General features: G+C 42.0%; 1 protein-coding gene across 1 annotated transcript in view; it reads left to right on the forward strand.

Annotated features, from left to right (window-relative positions):
* The window catches only part of STK31 (serine/threonine kinase 31), a 38935-nt gene extending 30290 nt beyond the window's left edge, over positions 1-8645 (forward strand). Inside the window, exons 21-22 of the mRNA XM_009873348.1 lie at positions 1083-1208; positions 8427-8645. Coding sequence (XP_009871650.1) covers positions 1083-1208; positions 8427-8645 — 345 coding nt within the window. The remainder of the gene's footprint in view (positions 1-1082; positions 1209-8426) is intronic.
* The last annotated feature ends 9146 nt before the right edge of the window (positions 8646-17791 follow it).

Consider the following 17791-nt stretch of genomic DNA (forward strand, 5'->3'; position numbering starts at 1 on the left):
GTATTTAATTTTTGGAATAGTAACTTAGAGTAGAGGCACCATAATATAAATAAAAGTTTCATTGAGAACCCTTATTTATTTTTTTCTGGAAATGCATTATCTGTTATCTCCTGAAGAGTGTTAAATACATTAACAGCAAGGTGTACTTCCTCTGGAAAAAAAAAAATCACTTTTCAACATGCTGAAGAGAAATACTTTAAAAATTTTTGACAGCTGAATTTTCTGAAAGGTCATACTCTGTCTAGATGATGTCATTGTGATAATTACTAGAGCTGAGGAAGACTGTCCCTCCCTTTACTCCTCTGTTCAGGTGTGGACTGTGCTGAAGTTAGCAGCTTGTGTGTGATAGAGCAGGGAAGTTCCACCCGTGGTTCACAGTCTGGATCCAGTTTGTCCCTTCTCTGTAGGGGTGCCAGGACTGATCCTCGCCGGCTCCTCTTGCCTGATCACCAACGCACGGGTGGAGCTGGTAACTCTTGGCAATCTGGAAACTAGTCTCCAGTCTGACTGTAGCTGGTGCTGGCTGCTGTCGTGGAGAGGGGATAGAAACTTGGGGTCTAGCTTATGTTTTGAGAGTAGACAGTCCTAAAATCTGCTGGAAACTAGGAGGGAATAAGCAGTTCCTTTCAGGTAATGATCAGAAAGGCAGAGAGGATAAAATAGGAAAGCTGGCAGAACTTAACTTTAAAACTGAAGTTCTCCAAAATAGTGCCAAGTGTCTTTTAATATTTGTGATGATTATTTTTTTTTTTAAATTGAGAAGTTTTGCAATTTGTATTCTTTAGCACTTGATGAGCCTTAATAGTTCTAGTATGGAGTATCTAGTATGGGATCTTTCATCCCTCCTCTTTTGTTGAAGTTACAGATGGTATTTTTATGACATTCTCTTTTTTCCTTTAAGCACCTTCTTTTTTTTTTTTTTTTTTTAATCAGTAAAGGGAGGATTTTACGTTTCAGTCTGGATCCACACAGAACTCTATGGTAAAGTTGTCTCACACATTAAAAGGGAGAGGGAGATAAATGTTCTTCAATGTGCTATCAGTCATGCTTGAATTCATGGGTACAATTTTTTTCCCCCATAGGAACAACGTGCTGCTGCAAACACTATGAATGTTGGTACCCTGAGCTTAGTTTCTCCTGAACTGAGAGCGGGACAGCCAGCTTCTCCGGCCTCTGACATGTATGCTTATGGCTGCCTTCTGCTCTGGGTATGTTCTGGCTTGTGGGAGAGTTTTTCTAGTAATGATACAGAACTGTAGCAGGCTTATAAAGAGCAATAACTGTTATCTCCACCTTCTACTTTGAACTATTTGGGTGAAGTAAGTGTTCTTATTTTCAACTGAGTAGTAAGTGTGGAACAAATGGGAGTTAAAATTACATACAGAACACTGCATTTTTCTGTAAAACGTGCAATCTAATTTCTATAATAATATGAAGAAAAATTATGCTTTTATTCCTCATGCTGTGGATTGTAAGTTCCTACTTCCTATTCATTCCTTCTGAGTATTTTTTCTTATTTTTTGTTTGAATTTTTTGTTGTTGTTATGTTTTTGTGACCTTGCCCCTGAAGATTTACCCAAATCGAGAGAAAGAAGATGAAGGCCAAGGATGTGACCTATGTTTTGTTGCTGACAACAGTGCCTAGAGAGGTGTTTTGTTTCTTAGTGCATGTTATGCCCGGGAGAAGCAAGCAGTCTGCTGTGTTAGGTGATGCACTGACCAGCATCTCCTCCATCGCCTTTTTTGGGACTGGATTGCTCCCTTCCCCAGCCAGGGTGCCAGTGCCATGTGCTCTGCATGAGAAAACTTCAAATTTCCCAGGCTTAAAAAGCCACAAGCTGCCCGTCCAGTTCACAGGAAGTGATTTTACATGAGTGCTGATATATTGGAATGGAGTCACTGAGCTGAGTTGGAGCTCCAAGTACTACATGGGTGTCTTCCTGGGAAGCACTGGCAGTTCCGTCAGCTGCACAGCGATAGCTTCAGGCATCCCCACTGGGCCGCAGCATCTTAAAACCACTTCTTGACAAAGCCCTAAACTACAAGCTGATAGGTAGCCACTACCAGTTACCTGCTAAGAAGGTGAAGCTGACTTGTATAAAAGTCACTCTTCCTTATATTTTGTTCCCAGTTTAAGAAGTAATTGCTTAAAATTAAGATTTTTTTTTTTTCTGCTGAAATAGATGAACTGAAGTGCAGTTTAATGGCATAGATGTTTATAATTTATTGACATCATACAATATCACAGAATGATGGAATGCTAGGGGTTGGAAGGAACCTTGAAAGACCATCTAGTGCAGCCCCCCCGCCAGAGCAGGATCACCTACAGTCGGTCACACAGGAATGTGTCCAGGCAGGCCTTGAATGACTCCAGAGAAGGAGAGTCCACAACCTCTCTGGGCAGCCTGTGCCAGGGCTCTGTCACCCTCACAGTGGAAAAGTTTTTTTTAATGTTTTTGTGGAACCTCCTATGTGCCAGCTCATACCTGTTCCCCTTGTCCTGTCATTGGACATCACTGAGAAGAACCTGGCTCCGTCCTCCTGACACTCACCCTTTACAGATCTATAAACATGAATGAGGTCACCCCTCAGCCTCCTCTTCTGTGCCCAGAACTGGACACAATATTCCAGGTGTGGCCTCACCAGGACAGAGTAAAGGGGAGGAGGACCTCCCTTGACCTAGTAGCCACCCCCCTTCTAATACACTCCAGGATGCCATTGGCCTTCTTGGCCACGAGGGCACATTGCTGGCTCATGGCCATCCTGCTGCCCACCAGAACCCTCAGGTCCCTTTCTCCTACACTGCTCTCCAGCAGGTCAGTCCCCAACCTATACTGGCACATGGGGTTGTTCTTTCCCAGATGCAAAACTCTACACTTGCCCTTGTTGAATTTCATAAGATTTCTCCCTGCCCAACCCTCCAGCCTGCCCAGGTCTCTCTGAATGGCAGCACAGCCTGCTGGTGCGTCAGCCACTCCTCCCAGTTTTGTGTCATTGCTGACAGTGCACTCTGTTCCCTCATCCAGGTCCTTGATGAACATTAGTTAGAACATTTTCAGTACCACTATTCAGATCTTCATCTGTTCCAGAAAAGGTTTTTACAAGTAGGCAAAAGTAAAATCAGGGGAAATGTTACTTTTTTTGGGGTACAGGGTTCAGATTTGTCTGTTAGAGTGTGCTTGCACCTCAACATATCTTATAGAGGATGATATAAGTAAATGTATAACTTGGACATGGACTTAGAGTCCATATTTTAAAAAACAAAGGTTTTTCGGTTACAAATATTTTTTCCATAGTTTCTGTGTAAGAACTTGAGCCCCTTGCATGTTTTGTGCTACTGTGAAATTAGGAGACAAGCCTTTCCCTGCAGTTTTCCCCATAACAATCCATTTTGACTTGAAACCTGGAATCTCCTTGCCTGGTGTTTGTTTTTTTTAAATTAAAGGGAAAAAAACCCATCAGTGTTATGCAGCATGTATCTTTTAATTTACAGCTCTGTGCTCAAAACCAGGAGTTTGGCATAAAAGAAGATGGAACACCTGAGGTGGAGGCGGTTGTCATGGTACGTTAATTGTCAGATAGTTAAGATTAGACTGTTCTTGTTTAGAATTGGTTAATCAATTTTTTTTTTTCTTAAGTCAAACATTTCATTGTAAGGCGTTGGTTGAGAATATGTTATTAATTTACTATTTGGATAATTCTAAACAGCGTGCACAAATAAGATAATGTTTGAGAAGGAAGAAAACCCAAGAGTTTTCTTAGTATTTAACTCTGACCTTACGAGGAGCAACTTCTTCACAGACAACTGTTTAATCGAATGACATCAAGTTACAGACTTGGGGAGTAAGTCATTGAGATTCAGCCTCAAAGGAGGTATTTGAATTAGAAACCTGTCTGTTCTGAAGTTGAGGAAGTTGACTTTGTTCATCTGTCTCCCTACGTAATGATTGCACAGTGCTTGAGCGCAATAACAACCAAATTCCATTTTAATCACTTAAATGCAGTTGTAGAAGTGTATTGTGCCTGTTTTTCCTGTGAAACAAACTTTCCTATGTCTCTGACACAAATGCACAAATATAAGTGGATCCTGCATAATACAGATTTGTATTCCTGCTTTCATTCTTTCTACTCTCAGCTGTTGTTCTCTATTCACAGAATCACAGAATTGTCAGGGTTGGAAGGGACCTTAAAGATCATCTATGTCCAGCCGCCCCACCGTGGACAGGGACATCCCCACTAGATCAGGCTGCCCAGAGCCCCATCCAGCCTGGCCTTAAAAACTCCCAGGGATGGGGCTGCCACCTCCTCTCTGGGCAACCTGTGCCAGGGTCTCACCACCCTCATGGGGAAGAACTTCTTCCTCACGTCCCATCTGAACCGACCCATCTCTGGCTTTAATCCATCCCCTCTAGTCCCATCACTACCCGACATCCTAACAAGCCCCTCAGCAGCTTTCTTGTAGCCCCCTTGAGATACTGGAAGCCACAATAAGGTCTCCTTGGAGACACCTTTTCTCCAGACTGAACAGCCCCAACTCTCTCAATCTGTCTTCCCAGGAGAGATGCTCCAGCCCTCTCATCATCCTCGTGGCCCTTCTCTGGACACATTATGTGCCTGCAGTTGTTGTAACATTGAACTCTTATTTTCAGTCCCTTTTTGGAAGCTTATCCTTGCCCAGTGCTTCAGTGATTCACTGAGAATTAGAAGTAGACCTGTGTGCCTGCATGGTTCCTGGCTTAGGTCTCCAACTTTAAAGTCAATCCTTCATCAGTTTATCTCTCTCTTGAATGTTAATCCTAAGTAGATAATTTTATGGCCTCTCTGTGTGCCTCAGTTACCTGAGCACTTGCCTAGCCTTAGTTTTATTTTATTGTGTACTTCTCTTTCCCATAAGCTCTCAGTCTTCTGGCCATGAGTTAAGACCTTTTTTATTCCCTGCTTTTGACCTCTTCTACCTTGCTACAGGTGATTGCTTTTCCTTCTTGTAAAAGTTGTAATAATGAAAGACATGCCGCCGCATATAAGCTTAAAAAAATCCCCTGCAAGGTTTATGAGCCTCTTTCAAATCATTAGTCGTCCTAGAGCAGTTTCTTCTTCATACTTCTTGCTGTACTTCTGCCCGACTAGACACCGACTGCTTTATTCCTGTCTGCGTCCCTCCCTTGAGTGAATTGCCCCTGTGGTTTTTAATCTGTATGGACTACTTCTTATCCTGTGCTTTACTCTGGTGAACTTATTTTAAGTGAGACCTTACCACTTTATCTAGATTTGAGAAGGCCATCAAACTTTAATAAAATCAAGGCTTATACTGTTAGTAAAAAACCTGCAAGCAGGTGACTCCGTTTAGCTTTTAAGTGAAGCCTTAGGCTACAGGTAGAGTTTTCTAAGGAATATGGGGAAGTGTTAGAGGTTAATCCCCATACTTTCCAGAAATGTATAAAAATACTCTAAATGGGAAAGCAGAAAACAAGACAGCGGAGTTGCTATTGGTCAGATAAATGTGGGTTGTTTTGTCGAGAGAGAAAGAAACCCAAATAACAAATCCCTCTTTATTGATTATACTTGTGTATTAATGATTTGCCTGCTTTGTGCAGTTGAAGCCTGGGGCTAAATTACTAGAGTTGTGTTCGTTATGAGCTTAGTGTATCCTGTTTACTGTGTGTAGGTTAAGAAACTGTTGTGAGGTGGTACTTGAGTAGCACAGCTCTCATGGTTCCAGTGCCCAGGCAGGGCAGCTTGTGTATCAGTGTGTAACACGGTACTGGAAATAATCTTGTTTTATTGGGTGACCTTTATCCTCTACAGTATGTCTTTTAATAACTTCATTTCAACAGTGTTGTCCAGTGATGAAAGTATTACTGATAAAGCACAGGACTGTCTACAAAATCTGTCTGTAAAATTGTTTCCAATGTGATGCTACTGTGGAAAATAAAAGAATAAAACGTGCTGCATTTCAGCAGGGAGGTGATCCTTTTAATAGTGTTTCTTATCACTCATTGTAGATGCTTGATTTTTAGCAAAAAACGAGTGTCATGAAACAGAGTGCTATAGGAAAGAAGATTCAGTGCTTCATGATGCACTGTTAGGGCTAACTGGGGGAGTTTAAATGTATTCCACAAAAGTTGTACAGAACTGTCTGCCCAGTGTGACATTTAGGGTTGTGCGTAAGATACTGAAAAACCTAACTTTCTCTCGTGTGTGAGGGAAACTTAATTGTACAACAAAGTAGAAAAGATTTTCTGGGACGTTGAAAATAGAAGCAGGGTTCAGTTTTGATTTCCATAAAGTTTCTGCTGTGATAATTTTTACAAATAAGGCATGAAGTACGCAAGTTAAAGCTTAAATGGCCAGTTTTAGGGTATTCTATTTCTGTGTTCTTCTGTAGCAGGCCTCTTCTGAAGTGAAAACAGCTGTCTTTTTCTCAGAGACAATTAATGAATTTAGCCATCATTCTTCTTAGCAGAGATTAATTACTTCTACAGCTTTTAATGAGAGTTTCTTTAACATTTTTTCCTAATGCAGTGCTTAATTTTGACTTTGTCAGAGAATACCATTCTAATCAATGCATGGGTTTTGGTAGTTTTTAAGGATTCATCCTGGACGTGTGTGCATGCATGTGCACCGACCACCAAAGTCCACTGGAAAGCAATCAGTGGTGCCTGCAGGGCAGGGGAACACACATGAGGGGTTTGCTAAGAAATGTAGTACTAGTAAATATCTTTCAGCTGTGTCTTGTGAATATTTTAGACCTCTGGCTGTTAATCCTTGCCCCAGTTCTTGGGGAAAATCTGTTTTGCTTTTAAGTGCTTTATCTGTAATCAGCTTATTCCGAATTAATCTCCATGCCCATCTGCAGGCTCTTGACAGGCTGGTAATTTCGCTTCCATCTCAGTCTCGTGCCCAGAGGAATTGTCTATTTGCAACTAGTAAAATTTTTGCTGTCTTGAGCAAATGTGAAACTGCCACAGGAAAAATAATGTTAGGTTTTAAAACAGGGATATTAATGGTAGGTGACTGTTGAGGAAAAGCCAAGTTTAGAGAAGTCTTGTAACCACTCATAGAGTCATGGAAACATCAAGGTTGGGAAGGACCTTAAGATCATCAAGACCAACCTACAGCCCTACACCACCGTAACACTAAACCATCTCCTGAAGTGCCACATCCAGCTGTTAAAGTAAACAGATGAAACATCGTCTTAGAGCAGTTTTCCTTGTGGAATCAGTTTTCAGTTTCCTTGGTGCGAGAAGATGGTGAGGAGGGGATGTTTTAAATGCTCAGGATTTTCTTCACTTTCAGTTTTGCAGAGGGAGTGTGTAGTCATGGTTCACGCCCATATTTCATTGCATATGTTTGAATCATAGAATCTTCTTAACTAGAGATTTTCCTGTGAGCATTTAAAACGTCTGTGAACATTTACTAATCCTTCATGTCTGTAAGATGAACAGTTTTCAGATCTCATAGTTTTCACCTAGATTCCAGATTGTTTGGGGAGTGGCTATTTCTTGGAAGTCACTGTGGTGATTAGTGGAGAGTTGAGAATTGTCTGCCTGTTTCTGTCTGGATGATATTGACTACTTGGGTACATCTCTTTGCATCGCAGTGATGATTCTGTGAGTGTGAAATGGGAATAGATGAGAGGTACAGACATGTTGTACTTTGCTGTTTTATTAACTCCAGTCGGAGGTGCTGCTGACTTGGAGACGGTGACCAAGCAAGTCCTGTTGTGGAAAGATTCTGTTCCCATTGAGTTTTGGTAATCTAGATCTTCTAGATCAACATTTGAGATTCTTTGTGGAGTCCCCTTGCCCAAACTCAGTGCGTGTTTTTCATCCCTAAACAGCTGATATTTATTGCACGTGTGAAGCAGCTGTGGTTCTATGTTTTGTATATGGAGCCTAGCGCTGTTAATGTGCTAAGCATTTAGGCATGTACTGCCTTCTGATAACTCCAGAGAGCCTAAGTGTAAGTGATGGATTAGTGACAAAATAGCTGCTGTTGATTTAGAACCCATTATTTTGGTTTTCTTCCCTGTGATCTCGTAGAGAGATAAAGTGATATGACACAAGTTAAAAGATGAAGTTGTAGAAGGTGAACGGGGCCTATTCTGTTCTTTCTCAGTAGAAGGACTATCTTCAGTATTTCTCTAGTTTGTAGTAGTTCAAGGAATTGATGTTTTGAAATATAATTACTCACATTCTTCTGTGAAACCTGCTGGCACCAGCTTGACAGACCCGATGCTGAATGCTTGCTTTTATTTTGTTGTTAATAATCACTTCTACTGTCAAGTGTTGCTGACCATTGGGAGGTCTTTGAGCCCCAAGCACTTACCAGATGTGCTCATCAAATACTTGGTGGTTATTTTGGTTTACGTTTGGTTGTGTTGTTTGTTTTGTTTACTGATAAAATCCTTCTCCCTTTTTTTGTAGGATGATAAAGTTAAATCTCTTCTCCTGAATTTGTTCTGCTGTAACAGACTGACAGCTGAGCAGGTGGTGAGGGATGATTGCTTCCTCCTAGTTGATGGGATTTCAGTTTCACCCCAACCAGATGAAGAGCGTGAGCCATGTGAAAAACTTGATTGGGAGAAGACGGTTGAAAAAGAAATGCAGTTGACTGAGGAGAATGGAGCAAACCCTGCTCAGTAGACAGGAATATTTCTGTCAGGTGTTTGATTGAGACTTCTCTTTCTACTTGGTTTTGAAATCATTGTCCTCATCTCAAATATCAAAACATGAAAGGTTTGGTAGGTGCAGTTGTGTTTTGTGACTGCACAATCTTCACTGAGTTTTCCTTTAAGTACATTTTGTTCTAAAGAACTGTTCAGGGATATAACTATAGTGTTACTGATTGTTAACATTACTGTCAAAAGAGTTTTGTAAGCTCTTTATTTTTACAGGAAACTGTTGCTTATCTTCGTGAAGGTTTTCCTTTCTACTCGGAAACGGATCAAAACGTGCAGAGTTGCTGTAGCAATAGGTTTAGCCTCTGGGTGTTGCTCTTGGACAGTGCGGTTGGCAGACTCGTGTTTTGCAGAGGGATTATTGAAGCTGCGTGTTGCTGGATGAAGGATGTAAAAATGCCGTGGGGAATGGGTCAACAGCAGCACTGGGGAAGTGGGGAGGTCTCAGGTACAGCAGCATAGTCCACAGTGGGTAGAAGATAGCGCCTTGGTAGATCTGCCTCTGATATTAGACTTGGTTTTCCATCCTTAAATCAATTAGTTGTTTTGAATGGGTTAGCATGTAAGATGCTTTCTCCTTTTTTTTCATTAAAGGATAATGATTTTTGAATTTATTTAATACATATGTAACCAGTGGTAGCAAAACCTATGTTAAAAATATTTTTGTATGTAGAATTTTTGGTTAGTGTGATAAATATTTTCATTACAAAGATCACAGAAGAATAATACCTTGGTTTTTTTCAATGAAAATACACAGTTTAGCAGTTTTCTGGGATGCTCTCCAAACACTGATTGCGGTCTTTTACTGTTAATAAAATGCTACTCTTAATGTTAAACACTGAATAGGGGTTAGAAGACTGACCTAATGATTTATGTTGTGCTGTGTCATGTATATTAGAATAAAGTTTTCGCTCAGTTTTCCTGTTCTGGAGTTCAAGCAACCTAACATGTACTTCTTAAATTCCCCTAATGTTAACCTTCTAGTTTTCTGAATCCAGAAGTCTCTGTATATGCTTGATTTAAAAAAAAAAAAAAAAAAAAGTACTGTTTTCAAAATCTCTTTGCTAGCTCTAAGTAGTATGACTTTACGTGTGGAACCTAGCACATGAGATGGATTTCCTTTTTTTTGACTGCAGTAAAACTGCTGAAACCTTTTGGCACATATGAGTCAGGGTATGAGACAGCCTTTTCATTTGAATTAAATGTTGATTACGGCCAGTTCTGTTAGTTTTCACTTCAACATTTTCTGCGGTATTTTTGTAGCTCTGGCTTTTTCATTTCTTACTTGCTGGAGGCCTTAAGAAAATAGATTTGTTCAGGGTCATGTTGCGTAGCTGTTCTGCCAAAGCTGGGTAGCAATCGCGGGTAAGGGACTGCTGGCTGTTCAGTTTGACACACACCTTGTTCAGCTGCATCTCTTCTGGCTGGAAGATGGGTGCTTGGAGGATACAGAAGGCAGGTGGAAATGATCCTGTAGGAGTGACCTGTCCCCTTAGACACTTGTTGCTGCTTTTAAGAATCCCGAATGAAACTTAACTCAGTCTTCCTTGACAGCAGCGCTCTGCAGCCTTGAGCAGTGTCCTTGCACAGACTGGGTCAGTGGGGGACCTTCAGGGGGCCGACCTTTTGGGAAGTAAGGGCTGCAGTTGCTGTCATGGGCAGGCAAGTCTGCAGACCTGAGACAGCTGCTTTTCCCAAAAAAACTGAGCTATTTCAGCAGATTGGAAGAACATCAGCATTTCTTGTCTCCTGGGTTTGGGTAGAGCTGTGGGAACTACTCCTTTCTGAATGCTGTACATCTGGTCACTTCTGGAGACTCCTGCTGTTCTGTTCACTGCCTCTTCATGCCCACGCTAACATCCGTAGCCACATGACTGCATCTTTCCCTGTAGTTTGCTGCTCGCTCTGTTAGTATTTAACGCTCTTGCTGGTGTAGTTCATGTGCCATGCCACACTTCACTTGCAGCTCCTGGAGCAGTTGTCTTGAAACATGCTTTTTTTTCACAGCAGACACACTGTGGCTGGATAGACTGAAAACAATTATTGTGTCCTTTAGCATTGTGGGCAGATCTCCTGTTGTGACATGGAAATCTGTTCTGTTAGTGCCAGCGTGCACTGTGGCAGGGGCACATGGGCTCAGGTGTTGGAATTGGGTTTCGAAAGCTTTATATTCTGGGTCTGCAATACGTCAAGATCACACCATGTAGAAGCATCTTCATAAATTAAAACCATTTGAAATGGATTTAAAAAAAAATGTATGTCATTATCCCTGTTGTCTGACATCTGTGTGTGAGAGCTGTGAGGTATGTTACCGATGGGTGGGGGAAAGCAATGTTTGCCCTGCTGTGTGAAGATGTGATGCTAGTTTGTATTTGTTACCCCCCTGTGTTGCCAGTTGCTACTGAGCTGCCTGGGACGTGTGGGTGAGTGGCTTTCACTTGCTGTATGGCAGAGCTGGGAAAGCTTGCCAGAACTGCCCAGCGTGTCTCTTCACTTGTGAATTCCAGCTATTCAGCTTTTCTGCCATCTTCGTGATTGGTAGCGTGGTCAAGCAGACTGGATCTGTTCTGTCTCATTTTGGCAGTCCCTGTGTGGACCAGTAATTTCTGGTATCCTGAGTATGGTATTAGGAGTTTAATCTGTAAATTTAGCAGCTCTCGGGTTGCTCTCTGATCTCCTCAGCTCTGTGGCCTGGTGCTTCAGCAAAGCCAAGAGCTCTACTACCTGGCGTCAGTGTACTGGGTACCGATACACGTGACAGGTCTGGAGAAAGAGTCCCTGTTTGAAGTGGAAGAAAATGGTTCACATGAACCTTGGGGCTTTTTGATGCAAGATATTTTTCCTCTAAGTGACTTAGCAGCAGGTTTTGCATTTACCCAGGTGTGTCTTGGATTTTCTGATCTCCCATGTGTGGCCCAGGATGCCCCTGCTGGTAAAGTGCGTGTTGCAGCCTTGCAGTCGGCATGTGGTTGCCTGGAGTTAGTTCCAGGGGCTGGGGGAACACTTATAATGTCCTCTCCATCACTTGTGGAGTCCTGCATGCACTGCTGCAGCTCCTCTTTCTAACCAGCTTCTTAAGAACTCTTTTTTTCCTGTTCCCCTGTCCTCTCTCTAGCAATAAGGTTTCTCTGGTGCTCTCAGAGGATTTTTTTTCTTTTGTGGTGTTACCAGAACCTGAAAATATGTGAAATGCCAGTACTTCATAACGTTGCTTTAGGTAGCCTGCGGTGGGTTAAGTCATTGCCTGCTCCCACACGTGCCAAGGCAGGAGTAGAGTAGCCGCAGGAGCAATGTTTGAAGGAAGACAGAAGAATTATGTACTCAATAGACTGTCTTTTGAGTGTCTTGAGGTTCAGTGGGAGGATCTAGTTGAGAGGCGTCCCTGCCCATGACAGGGAGGTTGGATTAAATGATCTCTAAGGTTTCTTCCAGCCTAGGCCATTCTATGATTCTATGATTTTAAGTGGTAATTAGCAGACTTCAAATTTTGGTGCTGCATTTGCAGGAACTGTGGTAAATTGCAAGTTGTGCGAGCCCTACCAGCTGAAACACTGAACAAACGCACAAGAAGCCTTCTGCAGTGTAAGTCATGTACAACGTAAGTGTGTGCAGCCAGCACAACTCGGAGGAGTTCTTCATGTACAAGTATCTCACTTCCAGTGTACAGAATTGATTCAGTCTTCCTCAGGAGAGAAACCAGGAGAATTCCTTTGGAGCAAATAGATTGAAGATGCTTTGGTCCAGCTGCTGTGATGAAGGCTGGGTGAATGCTCCAAAGTAAAAGCCTACTGACCTCAGTATCAGGAGATGCAGGTGGAGGCTGCTGAAATTGTAGGTGGTTTTATCTGATTTTTATTTTTTATTTTTTCCCTCCTCATAGCACTTGTTTTAAAGTTCAAGTCTGCTCTTGGGAATTGCAGATCTGTTCCATAGCGACTTTTCTTCCTTCTCCTAATTTAAGATAACTGTCAAAATGATGATTCCACAAAAGCAATGCCAACCTCTTTTAGAAGGCTGTTTTTTGCTAGTGTTCATGGTTCTGGTGTGCAGTTGATGTAAACTCATCAATCTGCTTAATAATCCTTGCTAGCAAGAGATGGAGCTGTTGATTCTTCCACCTGTCACCTTTTCTCTGTAAAGTGGGGTTTTTTTTCAAGAAAAAACCCATTTGGAGCCTTTTTTTCTCTGTTTTTAACTTCTCTGTTGGCCCAAGTATGAGCTACTGTGGCTGCCTGTTTTCTCTGCATCTCTGTGTCAGATCAATTAATGTACTTGCATATTGAATTTTGTAGTGTCTGGGTAAGTTTCAAGTTATCATAAAATCATAGAATGGTTTGAGTTGGACTGACCTTCAATGGTCCCTGCAGTGAGTGGGGGACATCTTCAGTTACATCGTTTGCTCAGAGCCCTGTCCAACCCAACCTTGAATGTTTCCAGGGATGGGACATCTGCAGGCACTTTGGGCAACCTGCTCCAGTGTTTCAGCACCCTCATTGAAAAAAGTTTCTTCCTTATATCTAGTCTGAATCTACTTTAATTTAAAACCATTGCCACTTCTCCTGTTGTTACAAGCCCTATAAAAAAATCTGTCACCATCTTTCTTAAAAGCTCCTTTTAAGTATTGTAAGGCAGTAAGGTCTCTGCAGAGACTGCTTTTCTCCAGGCTAAATAATCTCAGCTGGACCCTCCTCTGGACTCACTCCGACATGTCTTTCCTGGACTGAGGAGTCCAGAGCTGACACAGAACTGCAGGTGGGGTCTCACCAGAGTGGAGGAGAGAGGGAGAATTGCCTCCCTTGACCTGCTGACCACACTACTTATGCAGCCCAGAATACGGTTGGCTTTCTGGGCTGTGAGCGCACCTTGTCTTCTCATGCTCAGCTTCGTACCCACCAATACCCCTCATCCTTCTCAGCAGGGCTGCTCAACTCTCCCTGTTGTTATCCTTGCAAGACACTCCTTGATAGTAATAACTTGTGTTAAGGGAAAGGGGCAGTGCTCTGACAGCTCTTGCATGCTGTCTTTTGTCCGATTGTTTTACAGAGAATATAGCGCAAGTTTTTTATCTGGGATAATCTGTGAACCTTTCCTCTGTAAAGGACACACACAGTCATTACGTTCCTAGAGGCTCCTCCTGCTTCCTTTAATACTAGATAGCAGTAAAGAGTTGTTTGAGCAGTCTCTGTCATTTGTACCTGGTCATACAGCAATCAAAGAACAGGAGAAAAATGCCTCAAAACTTGCAGGTGCAGCTATGCCTGCAGTTTCCAACACATGACATGAATGAAAGGAACATCTCAGAGCTGTTGTTGGATGACAGGAGAGGTGATTCTCGCCTTCTACTTTGCTTTTGTGAGACCCCACCAGGAATATTGTGTGCAGCCCTGGGACCTCCAACATAAGAACGACGTGGACCTCTTGGACCAGGGCCAGAGTGGGGCCACGAAGATGATTAAGGGGCTGGAGCACCTCACCTGTGAGGACAGACTGAGAGAGTTGGGTTGTTCTGCCTGGAAAAGAGCAGGCTCCAGGGAGGCCTTAGAGCAGCCTTCCAGTACTTACAAGGGGCCTAAAGGAAAGCAGGAAAGGGGCTTTTTACAAGAGCATGTAGTGACAAGACAAGGGGTATTGGCTTTAAACTGAAAGAGGATAAGTTTTGATTCAATGTAAGGAGGGAGTTCTTCACTGTGAGGGTGGTGAGACCCTGGAAGAGGTTGTCCAGGGAAGGTGTGGCAGGCCCCTCCCTGGAAGTGTTTGAGGGACGGCTGGGTGGCCTCCCTGGAAGTGTTTGAGGCCAGGCTGGATGGGGCTTTGAGCAACCTGGGCTAGTGGGAGCTGTCCCTGCCCATGGCGGGGGGGTTGCAACTAGACACTCATTAAGGTCTCTTCCAACTCACACCATTCTATGACAGTATGTTTATATTAATGATCTTCTAATACTCTTTCAAAATACTTTGTTAACCAGAGCTTAACTTTGTTGTATTACAATGATGTATCTGCAAAGTAGCTAAATTCTTGGGACACCTTTTGCTATCAGAGCCTCATAGTTCAGTCGCTATGACTCAGCAGCCTTTGTATTTCAGTACTTATACTGACTATACAGACACCACTGCTGTAGAGTGGGAGTGGTTTTGTGCTGATCTTCTCTTGGAGACACTCATGATGCTGTTTGCAAGTCACCTGGCTGCTAATGTGCATAAACTGAGTGATTATTTGGGTATGCTCTAGCGATTTGTGATGGAACGCAACTTAGTAACAGGCTTCCAGCCTCGTCTGGATGTGTGCTGCATCTTGTCCCACTCTTTTCCTAGGGTAGCTGCTAGTCCTTAAAGAGAGAATCAAAATCTGCACTCTTGTTTGTAGTTATCTGCTCCCACTGCTGGAGACTTGGGAGAGAAACTTGGGGAGATACTGGACAACAGTAACTTGGTTCTTGAACACCGCTTTGTCCTTCCTGGGTATTCTGTTTCTGTGAGTCTCCCCTCAGCAAACAAACAAACAAACAAAGACATGGTGTGCTAGGAGGCTTAAGAAGTGGGCACTGAAACTTGTTCTAAGCATAATGTGTGAAGACTATTTGGTAGTGTCCATACACACAGAATCCACCCATTTCAAAGTGTAGGTGACAGTATTATTTCCTGATGGCCCTAACTCTAGAAGAAGTTACCACTTGCATCCTTTGCAGGAACACAGTGGCAGGAAACAACCTGCTAATGCTGTTAGATGGGCCAAAATGCTGAACTTGGTTTGTTGAGCCAGTAAAATGTTTTCTAGTTGGAAGGTACTGACAGACCCGTGTGTGGTGTTTATATCTTAATACTATGCCTCAGGGCATTTTTAAAGTTAACCTTTTGACATCTTTTGTTTGCTTCTTGGCTCAACATCACGATTCATATTTTATCTTTTAGATGTTCCATTTATGACTGTCATTTAATTGATGGTAACTACAAATTATACTAGCTGCAAAGGAATAAATAAAAGAAATGCAAGTAGTATAATTTGGAACATGGTAATCTTAGTAGCCTGAGTCATGAATTTCATCATCTGCTGCCGTTGGTATCATTTTATGATTCATAAGTCGATGTGTTTCTTTTTTTAGTGTGTCATCAGATAAATAGCTCAACAGTAAGGTGGCAGGATTGGCTTGTCTCACCTGACTTGTAGAAGGGAATGCAGGTTTGATCGTTCCTATGTTACGTAGTAAATCTGTTCCTCTGACCTCTTAAATCTGTGAAATAAAATCCTGTGCTTCAGTGGAGCACTTGCTGATTAAGCCAGTCAGTTTATCAAATGACCACAACCTCAACCTAAAATTTATACTTTGTTCCAATTGTTTTGAAATGCATTTGTTCATTTGCTGAAGGTGACCTGCTGCCACAGACACTTAGAGAGCGATTCTGGGCTGAGTGAAGCAGGAGGCAATCAGCATTTGCTTAATGTTGTCAGTGCTGCTACAGAACTACTGTCGGGCCCCTGAATGGTTGATGTCTCTAATTTAATTAGAGAAAACATAATCTTTTCATTACTCTTAGTGGGTTCACTTTCATTTTAATACTCAAATGTGTGATTTGTTTTGGAACATCCTTTCTTTTTAGGTGCTGTGCCAGCAACAGTACCTGCCACCTACTAACTTCCTTCTGAAGTCTGAGAAGCTCTACTGAAAGGATCGGTCGTTATATGGATAGATAGGTAGAGATACATTACTAAATCAGAACCTGCATTATTCAGGAGGATAAGTTGAATCTAGTGCTGTTTGTTGTTTTTTTCAGGAGCCAATGTGGTGAGGAGAAAACAAGTTACAGGCATATAAATATGTGACCAACATCTAAACCCATAGTTGTTCCTTATAAAGTCAGTATGGTCAGTTCTTGTTAAGCTTCCAGGCTTATGCTAAGGTAAATAACATATAAACTTAAAATGCTGGAGTATTGCCTCTGTGAACAGGCTTGTCAAAGTAATGACACAATCGTAGTGTGCCACTAAGAGGTGACACTTTACTGAAACAAACCTTGTTTTTACAGAACGCTTGCAGGCTTCTCTTCTACCACATCTGTCCAGTGTTCAGAAAAAACTATCCTGTGTGTGTATTCGTACCTGTATGCTTTCTGGTGCTTGTATCTAGGTTCCTCTCAGACAGCTGCTTCCCAGCTTTCATTTCATTCACTCATGTCTCTTCTGGATAACTGGTTCAGCTATGCCATTGGAAGAGCTATGTTAATTCTGGAATGGTCCATGAATTGTCAGCCACTGTTCAATATCTCTGCTTTTTCCACTGTTTCGATAAATCTTAGACAAATGAAAGTGAGTTACCATACTAAGTTTGCTGTGCAAAATTGGGTCACTTCTAAAGAATATGTAAAATTTTGTCTTTCGATGAGGAATTGGTTATCCTCATAGCCTCAAAACCAGCTTAAGTAACCTTTAGCAAGTTAAATGCCAAGCAACTTCAGAGTAAATCAACTGGAGAAGACAGAATTTTTGGACATGTAAAACACCTTCAGTGACCTCAGTGTAACCATCTGTCTTTTCAGTAAAATAGCGGGGATACCCTTTTTCTTGGTTGAGATAACATTTTCCAGACTTGGAAGAAGAAAAACTGGGAAGAAACGATTAAGAGAGGAGTACGAGAAAGGCAGAGGTCTGCAATCTGGGATCAACAAGCTAGAGGAAAGACTTGGGTAAAGAAAAGGTGGGTTATTTTTATTTCAAATTCTGCCCTTTGGGTATTAATGGGTTGATTTTTGCAGCAGTGGAAGTTAAGATGAGATATCAGGGATAGAAACATTCTGATTCAGCATAGTTAAGCACTGGAATGTTTGTCTTAGGGAGGCTTGAAGCCTCCAGTACTGTAGTGAGATAAAGCAACTGTCTGGCAGAAATGACATGGGTATGTATAACTCCTATGTGGTGGAAGATGAGCTGGATATTTTTTTTCTGTTCTGCTTGGCTGTCTTTTGTAAATTTTTTTTTTAAAAAAATGTATCACTTTGTCTTAAGTCTTTGCTGTTAGGTTAGTTTCATCAAGGAAAAACGTGTGAACTTGGAGCACCTTGAATTGAGTAAATTAAAAGGTAGAAACCTGGGTCAGAAGCACTCTTTTGCAGAGAGTAG

The sequence above is a fragment of the Apaloderma vittatum genome, unplaced genomic scaffold, assembly GCF_000703405.1.
Source record: "Apaloderma vittatum isolate BGI_N311 unplaced genomic scaffold, ASM70340v1 scaffold6377, whole genome shotgun sequence".
Taxonomy (NCBI): Eukaryota; Metazoa; Chordata; class Aves; order Trogoniformes; family Trogonidae; genus Apaloderma; species Apaloderma vittatum.